Below are 15,873 nucleotides of genomic sequence, written 5' to 3' on the forward strand. Positions count from 1 at the left end.
ATGGCGGAAGAGCTCGACGGTTCCTCCGTTCCTCACAATTTATGCTGCCCCCGCGGGGCACTTCACAGTTCTGCAAATATTGAACACAGCCGCCCTGGTCTTTAAATGTCGGAGGAATATATTCATAAATTATATTTTATGAAGCATTTTGAATGCATAATTTATTCCTTTGTCGATTCGATGGATTGGATATATAATCAGTTCTTTGAAGTTTTGGAAAGGAATTCGTTGCTCATTTCTCTGCACCTTTTCGAACACTTCTTTAAACATTTTTTGACGTTTTCCAACATCTATTTGGAATATAGCAGGCCATGAAATTCCTCAAAGTTTCAGCCGATAGAAAACCAAATTCGAGCTTCAGTCAGTGCCTGGTTTTGTTCCGTTTCGGATCTCCAAAAATATTAACGAGATATTTTGTAAAATTAAAAAATACAAAGCGTAAAAAAAAATTTGTTGAACTCTCCAACTTTTCCAGTAGTAATTTTTGTTGTGAGTTTTTCTGGCCGTGACGTACAATTCTGAGCCGTAAAGTAATTCCGAGTTTATGTTTTTGTAGGGAACGATACCACAATGCCACTGGAAGTCAGCGTAGCTCCCAACGAGCGGAAGCGAGAGAGAAAGCGACGCGTGAAGAAGGAGAAGTCGAAGGCTTCGATCACTCGGCGGGCCTTCCTTCGCTTGGCCGAGGAGGAAGCTTGCTCCATGTACGCGGGTCCCAGGGAGCCACCTCCTATGCCGAAGAGGAAGCGGCCTCTTGAGTTACAAGCCAAGCCCCAAAACTCGATTGAAGAGCAGACCACGGCGCAGCCGAAACGGAGTCGACTTTACCCATTCGGTGATATTCTAGGGTCTGAACTGGAGACATCGGAAGCACCCATTGACAGAGGATTAGTTCCAGCTGTGGAACCAATCGCTGAACCAGTTTTGGAACCAATCGAGCAAACATTCTCCCGATTACCGGAACAACGCAACGAGGAACTACCACCGGAAACAGTATCGGAAATTTTCGACTCAATTTGGGCAGAGTTCGAGGACCCTGCATGGGGCTGGGATGCGAATCTAGTGCCACCGTCTCCCACGATGCATAACCAAGGTGAGACGCCCGATGCCCATTTTCAAACACAATTCGATGCCATGCAACCCAACAACAACTACAACAGCGGTCAAAATCAATCATTACACGATTTACTTGACTCTTTGTGTCCTTCCACACCGAACTTTGACCACGTTCCACCGATGCAACCGATCAATCAGAGCTTCGACAATATGTCCTCGCGCCCTTGCAATCCAGCAAGCGCCCCACCCATGACACAGGCGTTCAATCAACCATGGGAAACTGAATCGAATATGTTCGAGCCAACAGTAGATCAGAGCTGGAACTATTCCTCCGATCTACAGCCCGCATTCCGCAACACTCCCAGGCAACCTTTGCCTTTATGCCCCTCCGATCATTACTTTCGTGGCTTTCCAGAAGTTCCTTCAGCAGGCTATCAAAGCTGGGACTACGGAAACCATCTGCAGCATGGAGCACGGCCACATAGCACCATGGCTCCGGATGTTGCACGTCACACTCTTGCCAGCTGGAAGTCTGACTTTAAAATAGATTTCAATAACGTAGAACCACCAATAACCAATCCTATGGATAGCCCAAGAGCTGAAAATCCAATCAATGTGACACAAGTTCGTCACAGCAGGAATAATCCACCGGATCTCCTACCAATGCCCCGCGTACCGAAAACTTTTGTGAGACCAGCAGACAATCGTATGCCATTGGGACCATCTAATCAGCAAGATACTGGGCCACCATTCCCTTCATCTGTACCAAAGCCCACTACACGCGTGAGACCAGCAGATAAACCAAATTCCGATAGAAGCTGTGCAACAGGACAGGCCATCTCTATGAAGAAACCCTCTGACAGCTGGAGCTCTTGGCTGGAAAGAGAGCTTGATCAATCCTCCACGGTAGCACCGATTAAACGTGTGGCACCGGTGGCCAATCCTGTGACTGTTCAAAAACCCCATCAGAGCTGCAACACCACAGTCTTAAGCAATCAGAACTCCGACTCTGGCCTCGTAAAGATACCAAAAATTCACGTGAGACCAGCAGACAATGCGATTCCGATTCAGACCGGGAACTCTGCCTCCAAAAGCCAGATTACTAATGTGTCAGCGCCTACTTTACCCATGAAACCAGCAGCACAATCCCAAAAACAACCCATGGCTATCCCCAAACCTGTCGAAAGGCAGATTGAGCGTGGAACAACTCTCCAGGCTCCCATCAAAGCCCCTGTAACTCGTCTGAAAGCAGCAAAAACCCCGATTCAGAGCTCCGCCTCTGGCATCAAAATTCATCTTGAAAATGGCGCACAGATCCACATACCCCAGGTACTCCCGGTGGCCCCTGTAATACCACCGGACAAATCGATGAGTAGACCAAAATCATACCAGAGCGCGCCTAAAGCACCCGAAAAGCCAATAGATAATGGGAAAACGCCCCAACCGACTGTACCAAAGCCCATTATTCGTGTGGGACCAACACAAAATCGGATTCCAGTGGCGAAATGTGTCTCCAAAACTCAGAAGAACAATGTGGCAGCACCCACGGTACCTCTGAAACCAGGCGGACAGCTAGTAGCTGTGCAAAAACAACCCATGGCTGTGCAGAAACCCTCTCTCAACCTGAACTCTGGCCAGGTAGCTATCAAAACCCCCATTACCCGAGTGCAACCAGCAAATACTCCGGCTGTTATGCCAAAGGCTGCGCAGATCCCGAGCTCTGGCATCAACATGCAGCTCGAGAATGGGGCAACGATCCACATACCGACCATACAGATACCGTCCACGCCTACCCCTGCAGCCATACCGGCAGCCAATCCGCAGCACACACCAAGAGGACAGTCCCTGAGCAAGCCGCCAGCCCTGTGTCCGGCACAGGGGACGTTCAACGGGCAGCAGAGACCGATGATAACCGTCATAAAGGGTGACCATGGCGAGGACATACACGTGTCCTTTGTGACGGGACCCGATGGCTTGGTCACACAGGTGAAGAGGTTGCCACCGAATGTGGCGGCAGGTTGCTTCACCGGCGGCCTGCCGCAGCTGGAGCCCATCACAACGAACGAAGTGCAACAGATCCTGCAGGCCCCCAACTCGTATACGACCCTGCACGGACCCGTTAGCGGAGCCGTCGGCCTTCGCGGTGCCACGGGCCCCGACCATGCCGTCGAGGACGAGGAGGTGGACTACGAGGAGATCGGTGTGGCCGAGACCTTCGCCGAGTACTGGCCCACGAAGCTCAAGCACGGCGTGGCCCATCCCGATGCCGTCGTGGAGACGGCCACCCTCTCGTCGGTGGAGCTGCCGGACATAACCTATGACCTGTCGCTGCCGCCCCACTTCCAGATCTCCGGCAGCCTGAGCGCCCTGCAGCTGGAGGCCGTCTTCTATGCGTGCCAGGCCCATGAGCGGATCCTGCCGAGCGGCGAGCGGGCGGGCTTCCTGCTGGGCGATGGCGCCGGCGTCGGCAAGGGCCGGGCCATCGCGGGCATCATCTACAACAACTATCTGAAGGGTCGCAAGCGTGCCCTCTGGATCTCCGTCTCGAATGACCTCAAGTTCGATGCGGAACGGGATCTGCAAGACATCGGTGCGGGCTCCAGGATCAAGGTGGCGGCCCTGAACAAGCTCAAGTACTGCCGCATCGACTCCGAGGAGAACGGCCGGTTCCGGAAGGGCGTCATCTTCTGCACGTACACGGCTCTGATCGGAGAGTCGATGACGGCCAACTCCAAGTACCAGGCGCGTCTCCGGCAGCTGATCCAGTGGCTGGGCCACAATTTCCAGGGCGTCATCGTGTTCGACGAGTGCCACAAGGCCAAGAATCTGACGACGGGGAATGGGGGCAAGTCGACGAAGACGGGCGCCACGGTGCTGGAGCTGCAGCAGCGGCTGCCCCTCGCTCGGGTCATCTACGCCTCGGCTACGGGCGCCAGTGAGCCCAAGAATATGGCCTACATGACCCGGCTGGGGCTGTGGGGTCCCGGCACTGCCTATCCGGAGCTGGGGGACTTCGTGTACGCCGTGGAGAAGCGGGGCATTGGAGCCATGGAGCTGGTGGCCATGGACATGAAGCTGCGCGGCACCTACATCGCCCGCCAGCTGAGCTTCAAGGATGTGACCTTCCGCATCCAGGAGGTCAACATGCAGCCGTCCTTCACGAAGGTCTACAACCAGGCGGCCGAGCTCTGGGCGGAAATCAGCAAGAAGTTCACGAAGGCCTGCCAGCTGATGAACGTCGACAGTCGGGTGCAGAAGATGATCACGTGCCAGTTCTGGTGCGCCCACCAGCGCTTCTTCCGCAACATGTGCATCGCCTCCAAGGTGAACATGGTCGTCAAGATGACCCGCCATGCCATACGCCACGGCAAGGCGGTGGTCATTGGCCTCCAGTCGACGGGGGAGACGCGGACACTGGAGCATCTGGAGCGGAACAACGGCAAGCTGACGTCCTTTGTGTCCACCTCGAAGATGATCATCCAGTCGTTTGTCGAGAAACACTTTCCCGCGCCCAAGCGGGAGGCCTTCATCGAGCTGGTCGCCACGGGGGAGTTCGTCCCGGAGATGCGCTCCCAGCCGCCGCGTCCCAAGAAGCCCAAACCCACGCACATCGACTGGATGGAGGACGCGGATGATGGCTCCGAGGACAGCGACATGGAGATCCTCCAGGAGTGCTGGCCCCCGGTCGCAGAGGAGGCCAACGTGAAGGCGGGACGCAAGCGACGGGGCAGGCCCAAGAAGACCGAAAAGGGTAAGGTGAAATCTATCTTCGAGACTGTATCTATCTCTATATTATCTCTATATTTATCTGCATCTGTTTAGTGGAAAGGTTGAGCATACAGGATCGCATCCTGCAGCATTTGCACGAGAACATGATGTTCCAAAGGAATGATGACCCAAAGGAAGTGCCGCAGCAGCCGCAAATCACCGAGCGTGACGTCACACGCTGCATCCTGATGAAGGAACAGCTGCTGGAGAAGATCGAGGTGCTGGGCCGCCACCTGCCACCCAACACCCTGGACAAGCTCATCTCGAAGCTGGGCGGCACGAGCAAAGTGGCCGAAATGACGGGCCGCCGGGGTCGTGTCATCTGCCAGTCGCGCACTGCCTTCCGCTACGAGTCGCGGGTGGAGGCGGACACCACCATGGATCTCGTCAACTACAGGGAGAAGCAGCGCTTCATGGAGGGCGAGAAGTACGTGGCCATCATCTCGGAGGCCGCCTCCAGCGGCATCTCCCTGCAGAGCGACAAGCGGGTGTTGAATCAGCGCCGACGCCTGCACATCACCCTGGAGCTGCCGTGGAGCGCCGACCGAGCCATCCAGCAGTTCGGACGCACCCATCGCTCCAACCAGGTCAACTCGCCGGAATATGTGTTCGTCATCACGAATCTGGCTGGGGAGCGACGCTTCGCCTCCACCGTGGCCAAGCGCTTGGAGAGCCTGGGCGCCCTGACCCAGGGCGATCGCCGGGCCACCGATGCCCGGGATCTCTCACAGTTCAACATCGACAACGCCATCGGCCGGAACACGCTGGAGCATGTGATGCAGCAGATGGCGGGTGAGCGGATGTTGACCGTGAAGCACATACCGGAATCCTACGAGGGCAACTTCCACGACGACTGTGCCACGGCCCTGGCAGGCGTGGGGCTACTCTCAATGCGGAAGGAGAACAACCGGAAGATCTTCAGCGTGGAGAAGGACTGCAACAACATCGCAAAGTTCCTCAATCGGATTCTCGGCTGTCGCGTGGAGATACAGAACGCCATCTTCAAGTTCTTTTTGGGGAACATGTACTCGCTGATTACGCAGATGAAGCGAACGGGCCGCTTCGATCTGGGGATACTCGACCTGGACGCCCACGGGGCCAGTGTGACGTCCTTGAAGCTGATGCGATTCACGAGGCAACATGCCACAGGGACGGCGGCCACGGAACTCCATACGGTGAAGGTGGAGCGGGGCATGTCCTTCGAGCAGGCGCTAGCCAAGTGAGTGCGAGGGTCCTATGCGATTGCTTGAATCCCACACGACTGATCCTTTCTCTACCCTGCAGGTTCCGCAGGGAGGCCAAGGACCCGCACGAAGGGTTCTACATCCTCAAGCAGAAGAGACGCAACAAGACCAACGCCGTCCTGTGCCTCAATGGCCAAGTGGTTAACTGCCTGGTGAACACACGCAAAGAGTCCACCCCGAGTCCCGTGTTTCTGCAGCTGTACCGCCCCAACACCGGACCCCAGGTGAAGACCGAGAATCTCACCTCGTTTACCCAGCGCTACATGCAGGTGCCACCGGAGGTGGCACAGATGTACTGGCAGCACCAGTACGAGACGTGCCTGACGAGGTGCTCGCACAGCTTCTGGAACCGACCCTGCCCCAATCCGAACAGCTGCGAGCTGGGTCTGCGGGTGCGCACCTACCACGTGCTGTCCGGCCTGATGCTCCCCATTTGGGGCCGCATCGAGAAGATCATTGAGCGGAACGGCCGCAAGATACAGATCATACGCGTCAAGACGGATGTCAACAAGAAGATTGTGGGCACAGTGGTGCCGCCGTGTGTCTACAATGAACTGGTCGCGGATCTGTCATCGGACTCCACAGTTTCCACTAATTGAGGACTAGAAGAGAGCCGTAGACCTTTACTTATGATTGAGTAACATTTCGATATAGATATTTGAAGGTCAAATAAAACACCAATCGAGGCTAAGAGACGGCGGTCTCTGAAGTACACAAGCTCCTCCTCCTCTTCTGGCACCCCATTCTTCCTCCTTTAAGAGCGCAGTAATCCCTTGTCCTTACTATTGTCTATCTGGCCAACTCAATTGCCATTCTCCGTGTGATGCTGCTGCTGGCCACTTTAAAAATATCAACTCAAATTGTGGCATTCACTGGGAATAAATATATCGCGGCGGTAGCTTTCGCTTTTTTTTGGAAATGCCAGGCACGCGCACCAGCCAGCAGCAGGAGCAGCAGCCATAAACAACGGAGCAACAAAGGACACTTTGCAGAGGCTGTGTGTCTGGGATCCCCCTAAGAATGTCATATGTATGGGGTCTGCACTCACAGGGAGTGGTGGGGGGCGGGGAGGCGAATGGGAATCTCTACAGCGTCTGTGATTGCATTGCATGTTTTTGTCTTGTTTCCATTGCCAGGAGACCAACTAAGGAGCGAAGGACTGCTCGTACGAGAGTACCCTCTCTATCCCTCTCTCTTTGTTCTCTGGGCAACATTATAAATTTTAAAACGCACACTCACATAGGAGATATAAACAACATTATACAATGGCTGTTGTAGGGGGACCAAGAGTAGGAGTCACTGTGGCAATAGAGGGTGGAAGCAGGGAGTCACTGTGGGAAGGACGCCTCCGTAGAAAGGGGAGTCTTTGTAGAAATAGAGGGTGCAGGGGCAGGCAGTCACTGTGGGAAGGACGCCTCTGTAGAAAGGGGAGTCTTTGTAGAAATAGCAGTACGATTACGAGTGTACGCATTGTATCCTGTCCTGTATCCTACGAGTGTGTATATATAAAGTATTGCCAAATGGCCTTGGCCAAATTTCGTGCCTAAGGAGCCAGAACGTTCCGTTGCTGTTGTTGTTCTTTTGGTGGCATAACAACTCACGCGTGATGCAGATATCACATTCTGCAGCATCCACATTCGTTTATTCGTTTAAATTAAAGTCAACTGCAGGAGGTACGAGTATGTACCATTTAAGGGAGGCAGTGGAAATGCCCTCAAAGAAATTATGGTCAACATTTTTGGGGAATGGGAACTTTGACAGAATCTAACGACATATATCAGAAAGAGAGAAGGATTTATCAGTATGAAGTCATCAAAGATGAGTAAGATGGGTAAGAAACCTTAAGAGGAAGATGGATATCAGTAGGCATATCCTTAAAGTCCAAAGCTCACTAATTTTTGAATATAAATTGTAGAAATTTTTTGTAAAAATATTCCTTTAGTCGTTAAAAAAAATCTGTGAAGGAAAAGAGCAGACACTAACTGATTTTTAGACATATCCATTAGGTACCCGTATTTTATAGTATTTTCGGCAAGAAATAATAGAATTTTGAATATAGTTGTTGGACCCTAAAAGAACGTCGTTCGTATTTGTAGAACTATTTAATTATTTAATATATTTAATATAATATAATATATTAATTATTAAATATAATTATTTTTATATATAATTATTATTTATATATTTTTTACTATTTCCTAGAAATTACCTTCCTTGAGAGATTTAAATTATGGAAAAATAATTTTAAAAAATTACATCCATTCCCAAAAATATCTCTCCTTCTAGTCAAGGTCTCGTAGCTTCCAAAAACCCACCATATCTTTTTTCCCCAACCATGGATACTCTGCACAATATTCCGCCGTTTGCCACGCGAGTAAATTATGAAATATGTTCTCGTTTTCTTAGAAATTGTACCCAAAACGCCAACATCCCATCCGAGTCAAGTGCCTGCCTCAACAACAGACTCATACATGGTCCTGTTTGTTGTTCCTGCAGTGTACGTTATACTACGTGCCGATCATAAAGTTTATTTGCCCCGAGCCGGCAGCAGCAACAGCAGCAGCGAGGCAATCGCCTTAACGGCAGAGCGCACAAGGAAAGAAAAAAAAACAAACAAACAAATAAAAAATAATATTCTAAAATATAAAATATGAGGCCAGAAAGTATGTGTGGCGCATAAACAAATGTATATAATCATATACGAGTGTATACCGCGTATATATACATATACATATATGTATATTCTTTAGCGTAAAGCCGTAATTTCTGTTGAAGGAGGAGTCGCGGCCCCGAAACTCTGTGATTGAAGAAGGAATTTGTAGAGTAAAAATTTCATATTTTTAACAAACGAAAAGTAAAGAAATGCCATTACGTGATGCACACACAGAAAATGCTGGTGCAAAGGAGTACTCGTATGAAAGGGGGGGAAGGCAACCCCACACATGCTCTATACTCCATGTGCGATACAATAAAATACATTTTGGCCAGCCGGAAACACCCGGCGTATACGTAACGCATTCGTACAGTATGATATCTTTCGCTCTGTCTCTCCCCCCTGTCGAGGGGGGGGTTAGTAGTACTTTACGATGTCCGCAGTGTGCCACCCGATTTCGCGGTTATATTTTGGGGTGTGGCTTAAGCCTCTGGTAGATGTAATTATTGAGAGATTTCCTTTAATTTTTCCTCCGCAGCGGGAGCCCCCCTTTTTATTTTTATTGGGGCCGCAGCAGCAAAAGTCCTTCATTTAATTTAAGCGACTGCCATACATTTTGTTAGCCCACATATTTCATTTGTGTGTGGGGAGTGGGGATTTTTTTTTGTACTTTTTTGGGGGGAGGCCCTTTTGGCAAATTATTCACAATTTGTCATTTGTCTTTGATTTATTTGCATTTTAAAGGCTTTCAACGGCAAACGCTGGCAATGGGCGACATCGCCGACGTAATAAATTTCAGCCTTGTCGTGGTCCCTGGTCCCTGGTCCCAGGTCCCAGGTCCTGTCTACCTTTTGGTAGCTGTCGACAATGCTTCGTTCGTTTTCCTTTGCTTTCTGCTGGCTTTTTCTGCCCTCTTCTTTAGAGTCTTAAACACAATTTGTAATACTTACAAACGACATTCAATTTCCACATGGTCTCCAAATACAGGCCATTCACATTTGGATTTTCCGCACGGCATGTTATCGATTTGCCATCATCGTCTGTGGTCGGCACAAAGCTCAGCTCTGAGCGTGTCGAGTTCTTTGATATGTCGTCCTGTTCAGGCAAGAAAAAAAAGAACAGAAAACAGAGAAGTGAGGAAGAGAGGAAGAAAAGAGAGTAGAAAATATAAGAAAATTGTTCTGCATTAATTAAGTTTTTCCTCCCCCCCCAGACGGAGGCGAAGACTCTGCCTTGAGGGAAAGTTTTCGTTTCATTCGGTTTTTTTTTCTTTTGTGGGAACTTTTTTTTTCGTTTTGCAAATTTGTCGAAATATTTTATGTTTTGCAATTTAAAATTTATTGGTATGTGTTTTTCCAGGGTTTTATGTGGCACCACGTGTGGTTGTGTGCTTGTGTGTGGGTGTGTTTGGGGCATTATAAATTTAATGGCCAAGAAGGACAGCGGCAACAGCAACAAAGAAGTCACATAATTAGTTGGGCTCTCCCTTTCGCTCCCTCGCTCCCTTGTAGTGTTTGGCTGGTCATAAAGAGCGTTGTCCTTGCTGGCATATCCTTTTTAGCCGTTTACACTTTACTGGAATTGCTGCAAGGCAAGGCAAGGTGTCCTTTGGGGGAATATGTTGTGAATGGTTGGCATGGGATTTCTCCTGTGTGTCTGTGTTTGTGTGTGTTTTGAAGGTGCTAAAACGTCGGCAGTTAGCGGTTCTATAAATCCTTGTGTTTCACAGTTGATCGATGGGGCTTAAGGATTCAAGGAAGCACAGAGAAAGCATGGAATTTCTATTCCTAAATTTAAGGCTGGATACACAGATGTCCTTCAGTAATCACACATTCTAACCATTTGCTTCCCTATTATGAGAATTCCCTACTTAATTATGAGCTCTGTTGACAGATCAAACGACATACCAGAGGGGGGAGAGAGACAGAGAGAGAGAGAGAGTCCTGTCAATGCAGGATTGCTGACAACACAATCCTTGACTTCATAAGGGCTCTCTCGGTCTCGGTCTCGGTGTCGGTCTCATTCCCAAAACTGTTACTGAAAAATTCCCTCCGTCTAACATTTACATTTCTATAGACAGACAGAACGACCGACCACCACATACCAAATGCTTTCAATTTGTAGGCTAAACTTCTCAATTAGACCGTCTGCAGGGCTTTGATTAATGCTTTTGCAACCCCACGCAGCCAAACACCAACCCCCCCAACCCCCCTCTGGCCAGAGTTCGGGCCACCCACATAGACACACACAGACAGACAGACAGACGGACGGACAGACGGACAGGCAGACATATATTAGAACCCCTAAAGTAGGGTACGAAAAGTCATGTAAAACATGTGGGATGGCCTGCCGGTAGGATCCATCCGACGTGTGTGTAGAGGGGAGAGATGGCTGCCGGATCCGCTGTGTGTGTGTGTGTGTGTGTGTGTGTGCCAGGGATGGCCGGGTTGGTCTTTGCCGCATTACGGCAACTTTATGCTACATGAAAACTAGTGAAAAACATTTCCGGTCTTTAAAAACATTGGGCCCAGGCCCAGGCAAGCCCAGGCCCTGGCCCTGGCCAGAACGGCAAAGCAATCAGCGTGTATATGCATATACGGCGGATAGACATGGACATAAACAACGGACCCAGAACCTAACCAGGACTCCGACTCCGAATCCGACTCGAGAGGTGCCTCACCCCTACCCCCCACCCCCAACACACACAAAAATGAATTGCAACAAAATTGCGCTCCCATAAATTTGTCCAAAGTTGAAGAGAGCACAGAAAAAAAAACTAAAGGGAGAGGGGGAGGGGGAGGGTAGAGAAACAAAAATAGAAAACAAGCAACGAAAGGGGGAGGTTCTTTTTTTGGGGAGTATCGAAATAGGGATATACCCTTGGAGGTCTTCAGAAATTAAATGATGGAGGGGTTCCTTGAGAATCAAATAACATAATCTAAGGCTGATTTTTGTGGGTTTATATCCAGAAACAATAGAGTTTCTTCAACAAAGAACTATATATATCAAAGGAATTAAGTCAAGAAAGTATCTGCACCAAGTTCAAGCCACATAGATGCCATTCTAAAGGCCGCTCTTGCAGGACCATCTATTAATAATTCTGCTCTAGAAATATGCACTTTCTTCGATCGGAAAACCCTTGGACCCTCCGCAAAGGGTATGAAAAAAAAGTAAGAAAATAAAGAGGAAGGGGAAAAGGAAAAGCCAAAGCAAAAGCGGAGTGGAATCGTTTGTGTATTGTGGAGTTTATATCACATTATCTGCTGTTTATTCTAACCAAGTTGCGGAGGTGGTATCCGCCCGCAGGACGAGCGATGAGTGTGAACCACGCCCAGGGACAACAAGTGGGTGGTACAGTAGTACAGTACATCCACATACCGCCACCTCCCAAGTCTCTGTCTTTGTCTGTGGATGTCTCTGATGGTTGGGTGAGTGGGTGGTAATGGCTGTGTGGCGGTGTGGCGCTGTGTGGGTGTGTGTGCAAAGAGTTACGGGCCACGTTTGTTTTGGCATGACTGTGCAAACACAATAAGTTATCGAGCTTGAACGTGAGTCAGTCAACAGCAGGAGCAGACGAAGAGACGAGAGCGAGAGCTAGAGCGAGGAGAAAGCCAGCAAACTAGCTGCGTCAATTGCGGTCACTCCAGGACCCCGGACAACACACACACACACACACACACACGGAGAACTCTGCTCCACTCTGGTATCCTGCTAGCCCGACACTCACCTTTGTGCGTCGTAATTGCCGTTTTCCCTTGTACCACGTGATGATGGCATTCGGTCGAGAGCCCGATGATTCGCAGGCAACTTCATAACGACGATCGGCAATCATCGAGCTGGGGGGCTCCAGTATTCGCACCACCAGAGGCTTCACTGTAAGAGGAAAGGACATTCAATTGAATTTCATTGCAATTGTAATTAAAGTTCTGTTTGCCATCATATTTCATGGCCTCATAATTGCAGTGCCACACCGCAGCCCCTCCCCTACAATGTACACAATCCTTGGAGTACCTTTCGTATCAACAACAATTTGTGTCTATTACGTCTCGACAGCTCTCGAGTGTTGCACTTCCTGAATGGCTGCCTGGTTGCTGTAGCCGCTGCCTGGATTATGACTTTGTCCGGGCCCTTCCTTTGCCTTTACCTCCTCCACCTTTCCGTGTTTCCCTGTTTCCGTGTCTACGGCTCGTTGATACTTTGCTTCTTACGGCCACGAGGCCTCCTCTAAGAACACGACCTGACATTTATGTTGACGCCCCCCCATCGACAACTCTGGGCTGTAGGCTCTGTGCTCTCCCCTCTGGCATATAATTATTTAATGGGGGCTCTCTCTCTCATAATAGTACTAAAACTTGGCATTTAACCTTATGGAAAGTGGAGTGGTACACTCGGAGAAAAATCACATCCTGAGATTCGGTTTAGATTTAAATTTTAATCGAATCTATTTGCACAAAGAGTGTAAACTTTAAAATTTCTATTACTACATGCATAATTTAATTTAAATTTCTTTTTCATATATTAAATAAATATTTGTATACTCGTTTTAAATAATTATATTTTATATTTTAAAAAATATATTTCCTATTTAAATTAAAGTTATATTTAATTAATTATTACATTTTTTTAAGAGTATTATTTCAGGAGTATATTTTAAAATTAATTAATTAATTAATTAATATAAAAAATGTAAATACTTAAAGTAAATTATTTAAATAACTAAAAAAATTATTTAAATAATTTAAAAAAATGAATAGAATAGAATTTTAAAAATGCATATAAATAATATTAATATTTTTAATAAATAACTTGAATAATTAAAATAAATCATTTAAATAATTTAAATCAATAATATTAAGTAATTAAAAAAATTTGTGTAATTAAATATAATTAAAAAAACAATTTTTAAAATTAAAATAAATAGTTTTAATAATACTTTTTGAAAATTTATAAAATGATTCTAGAAATTTAAGTACATATTTGTAATATTTTAAATAAATATTTTTAATACTTGTTTGTGTTTTTTTTTTTATTATTCCATTTTTCTTCGAGTGTAGCTTGGGGACACTCTTGAGGCCTAAGTTTTCTGTATGAAGGAGCTCCAGTCTGTACTAAATCTTTAAAAATATAACCAACGCGTTTTCAATCCCACTTGGAACCTAACCTTTCTTTCTTTCTTTCTTTCTTTCCCTTACTTTCTGCCACACCCACACTTTCCATGGAGAAAACTCCTTCGAGAAATGTTTGTACAAATATATTAGCGAATACGGTGGGTACTTACAGTGCATATCCAGTATGAAGCTCTTCTCCTTGGGCTTATCTAATTGCGTATTCAGTGCCTGACATGTGAATACGGAATTCAAATCGTTGCGCTGCACCGATGGCCACAACAGACGGTTCTCGATAACATCGCCGGAATTGTGCTCGTTTTGATTGTCGACAAGCAGTCCATTTACGAGCCAACGGACCTGCGGTTGGGGCCGACCTATAACCCCACCAAAAAACAAAAAAAAAACACCGAGAAACACAGACACAGGGAAAAGAGTTAGTGAAATGGCAGTAGTAAAAACGAAAAATGGTGCAAATTAAAAAGTCAAGCTTGGAGAAAGGAACGCCAGTCGGCAGCCCTCACCAGGACCGACTGCTGTGTCGAAGTCTGTGATACGATAGGAAGGGAAAAGCAAAAGCAAAAGCAAAAGAAAAGCAAAGCAGACTTTGTGATATTTTCATTTGCAGCAGACAGCAGCAGGAGGCACCAGTGAGCGGCAGCAGTGGGGGGAGACTTTTCCTTGAGCCCCAAAAAAACTTTTTAGTCCTCTTGTCGGTCAAAGCTTTTAAGGAAATTAACAGGAAATTGTCTAGCCGAGCATACGGATATAGCCATACGATGAAGAGAAGCGGGTTTCAGGTTTTTGGGGTTTATGTGTGTTTTCTATTTTTTTTTCTATTTTTTTTTAGGCAGGACTGGTGCGGGATGTCGATGGATGGGTGATTGCGCCCTATTGGGGTTAAGTTCGTCTTTTGTAGTCAGAATCAACTTACCGCCCACCACACGACAAGTGATAACGATATCATCGCCCTCCTGCTTTGGCCCCAATTGAGAGCCATTCAGCTGTCGGCCCCAACGATCCAAGATGATTGGCTGCTCCGGAAGTACTAGAAAAAACAAACACACACACACACACAGGAAAGACACAAGAGAGGGGCATGGTTGGGCATCAAATATGGTACTCCATCATTTTTGGGGGCTGGCAACACTCACTTATTACTGACAAATTGAAACGGAAACTTTGCGTTTGACTTGTGCGAAAATCCACACGACATCGGTAAATGCCCTGATCATGACGCTTGATATCCTGCAACGAGAGAGGGAAACAGAGAGAGGGAGAGAGAGAGAGAGAGAGAGTGTAAATTATTATGTGTATGGGGGTGCGAAAAAGGGAAACACATGATTAGCATGCACTACAACACACACTCCCACCGCAGCACACACACACACACACACACGCTCACACCTGCTGGAAAAGCCATATAATTTTCAATTATTGCATGTCACTTGAGCCCCACACCCCCGCACCCCCGCACCTACAAAGTACAAGCCTCAAGTGCGGTCTGGCCTGGCACTCAAGCACCGAAAGCAGGCCCTGCTTTTACCTGCATTTGGTGTCAGACATTTGGGATTTTCATTTTGGTTTTGGGCTTTCCTTTCCTTCTGTGGAAAATGCATGCAAAAATTAGACTAGTTTTAGTTGCATTGTCTCTCCTTTTGGCTTTCATTCTCTTGTTCAATAATTCAATTGACCACAAAATAAACCTATTCTTCTGTCTTTTGTTTTTTGCTTATTTTATTTGACATTTTCTGGTTGCAATTCTTTCCCATTCAGTCTGAAGGATTTTGCATAAATCCCAAAAATTTGCTTATCTTAATCTATGTTGATTTTGTGCAAAGAGAATTTTTATTCTGTGCAAAATCTATGATTTTAATTGTATTTCTATTCTTTTGCTAGATTTTGGGGAAATGAAAATATTTTTAGCATTGTTTCTGAGCGGAGGAGAGAATTTTTAAATTGAATTTGATATCAGAAAAGAGTTTAATGTTTTGTTTCAGAGGCTGGTTGATATTTCAGTGATAAGATGGGGTTTCCATTGAAAAGA

The 15,873-nt window shown here is 47.3% G+C and overlaps 2 protein-coding genes across 2 annotated transcripts in view; one reads left to right on the forward strand and one right to left on the reverse strand.

The window, feature by feature from the left end:
• Positions 1 to 15,873, reverse strand: part of side-II (sidestep II) — an 88,092-nt gene that overhangs the window by 17,479 nt on the left and 54,740 nt on the right. Inside the window, exons 5-9 of the mRNA XM_033379831.1 lie at positions 14,981 to 15,074; positions 14,761 to 14,874; positions 14,000 to 14,203; positions 12,449 to 12,594; positions 9,672 to 9,816 (exon numbers count right to left, since the gene is read on the reverse strand). Of these exons, the coding sequence (XP_033235722.1) occupies positions 9,672 to 9,816; positions 12,449 to 12,594; positions 14,000 to 14,203; positions 14,761 to 14,874; positions 14,981 to 15,074 (703 nt within the window). The remainder of the gene's footprint in view (positions 1 to 9,671; positions 9,817 to 12,448; positions 12,595 to 13,999; positions 14,204 to 14,760; positions 14,875 to 14,980; positions 15,075 to 15,873) is intronic.
• On the forward strand, positions 112 to 6,966 carry LOC4818103 (protein strawberry notch homolog 1). Its single transcript, XM_001357329.4, has 4 exons — positions 112 to 489; positions 557 to 4,807; positions 4,879 to 6,043; positions 6,109 to 6,966. The coding sequence occupies exons 1-4, from the start codon at positions 312 to 314 to the stop codon at positions 6,665 to 6,667; spliced, it is 6,153 nt and encodes a 2,050-aa protein (XP_001357365.4). The 5' UTR covers positions 112 to 311; the 3' UTR covers positions 6,668 to 6,966.

The sequence above is a fragment of the Drosophila pseudoobscura genome, chromosome 4, assembly GCF_009870125.1.
Source record: "Drosophila pseudoobscura strain MV-25-SWS-2005 chromosome 4, UCI_Dpse_MV25, whole genome shotgun sequence".
Classification (NCBI taxonomy): Eukaryota; Metazoa; Arthropoda; class Insecta; order Diptera; family Drosophilidae; genus Drosophila; species Drosophila pseudoobscura.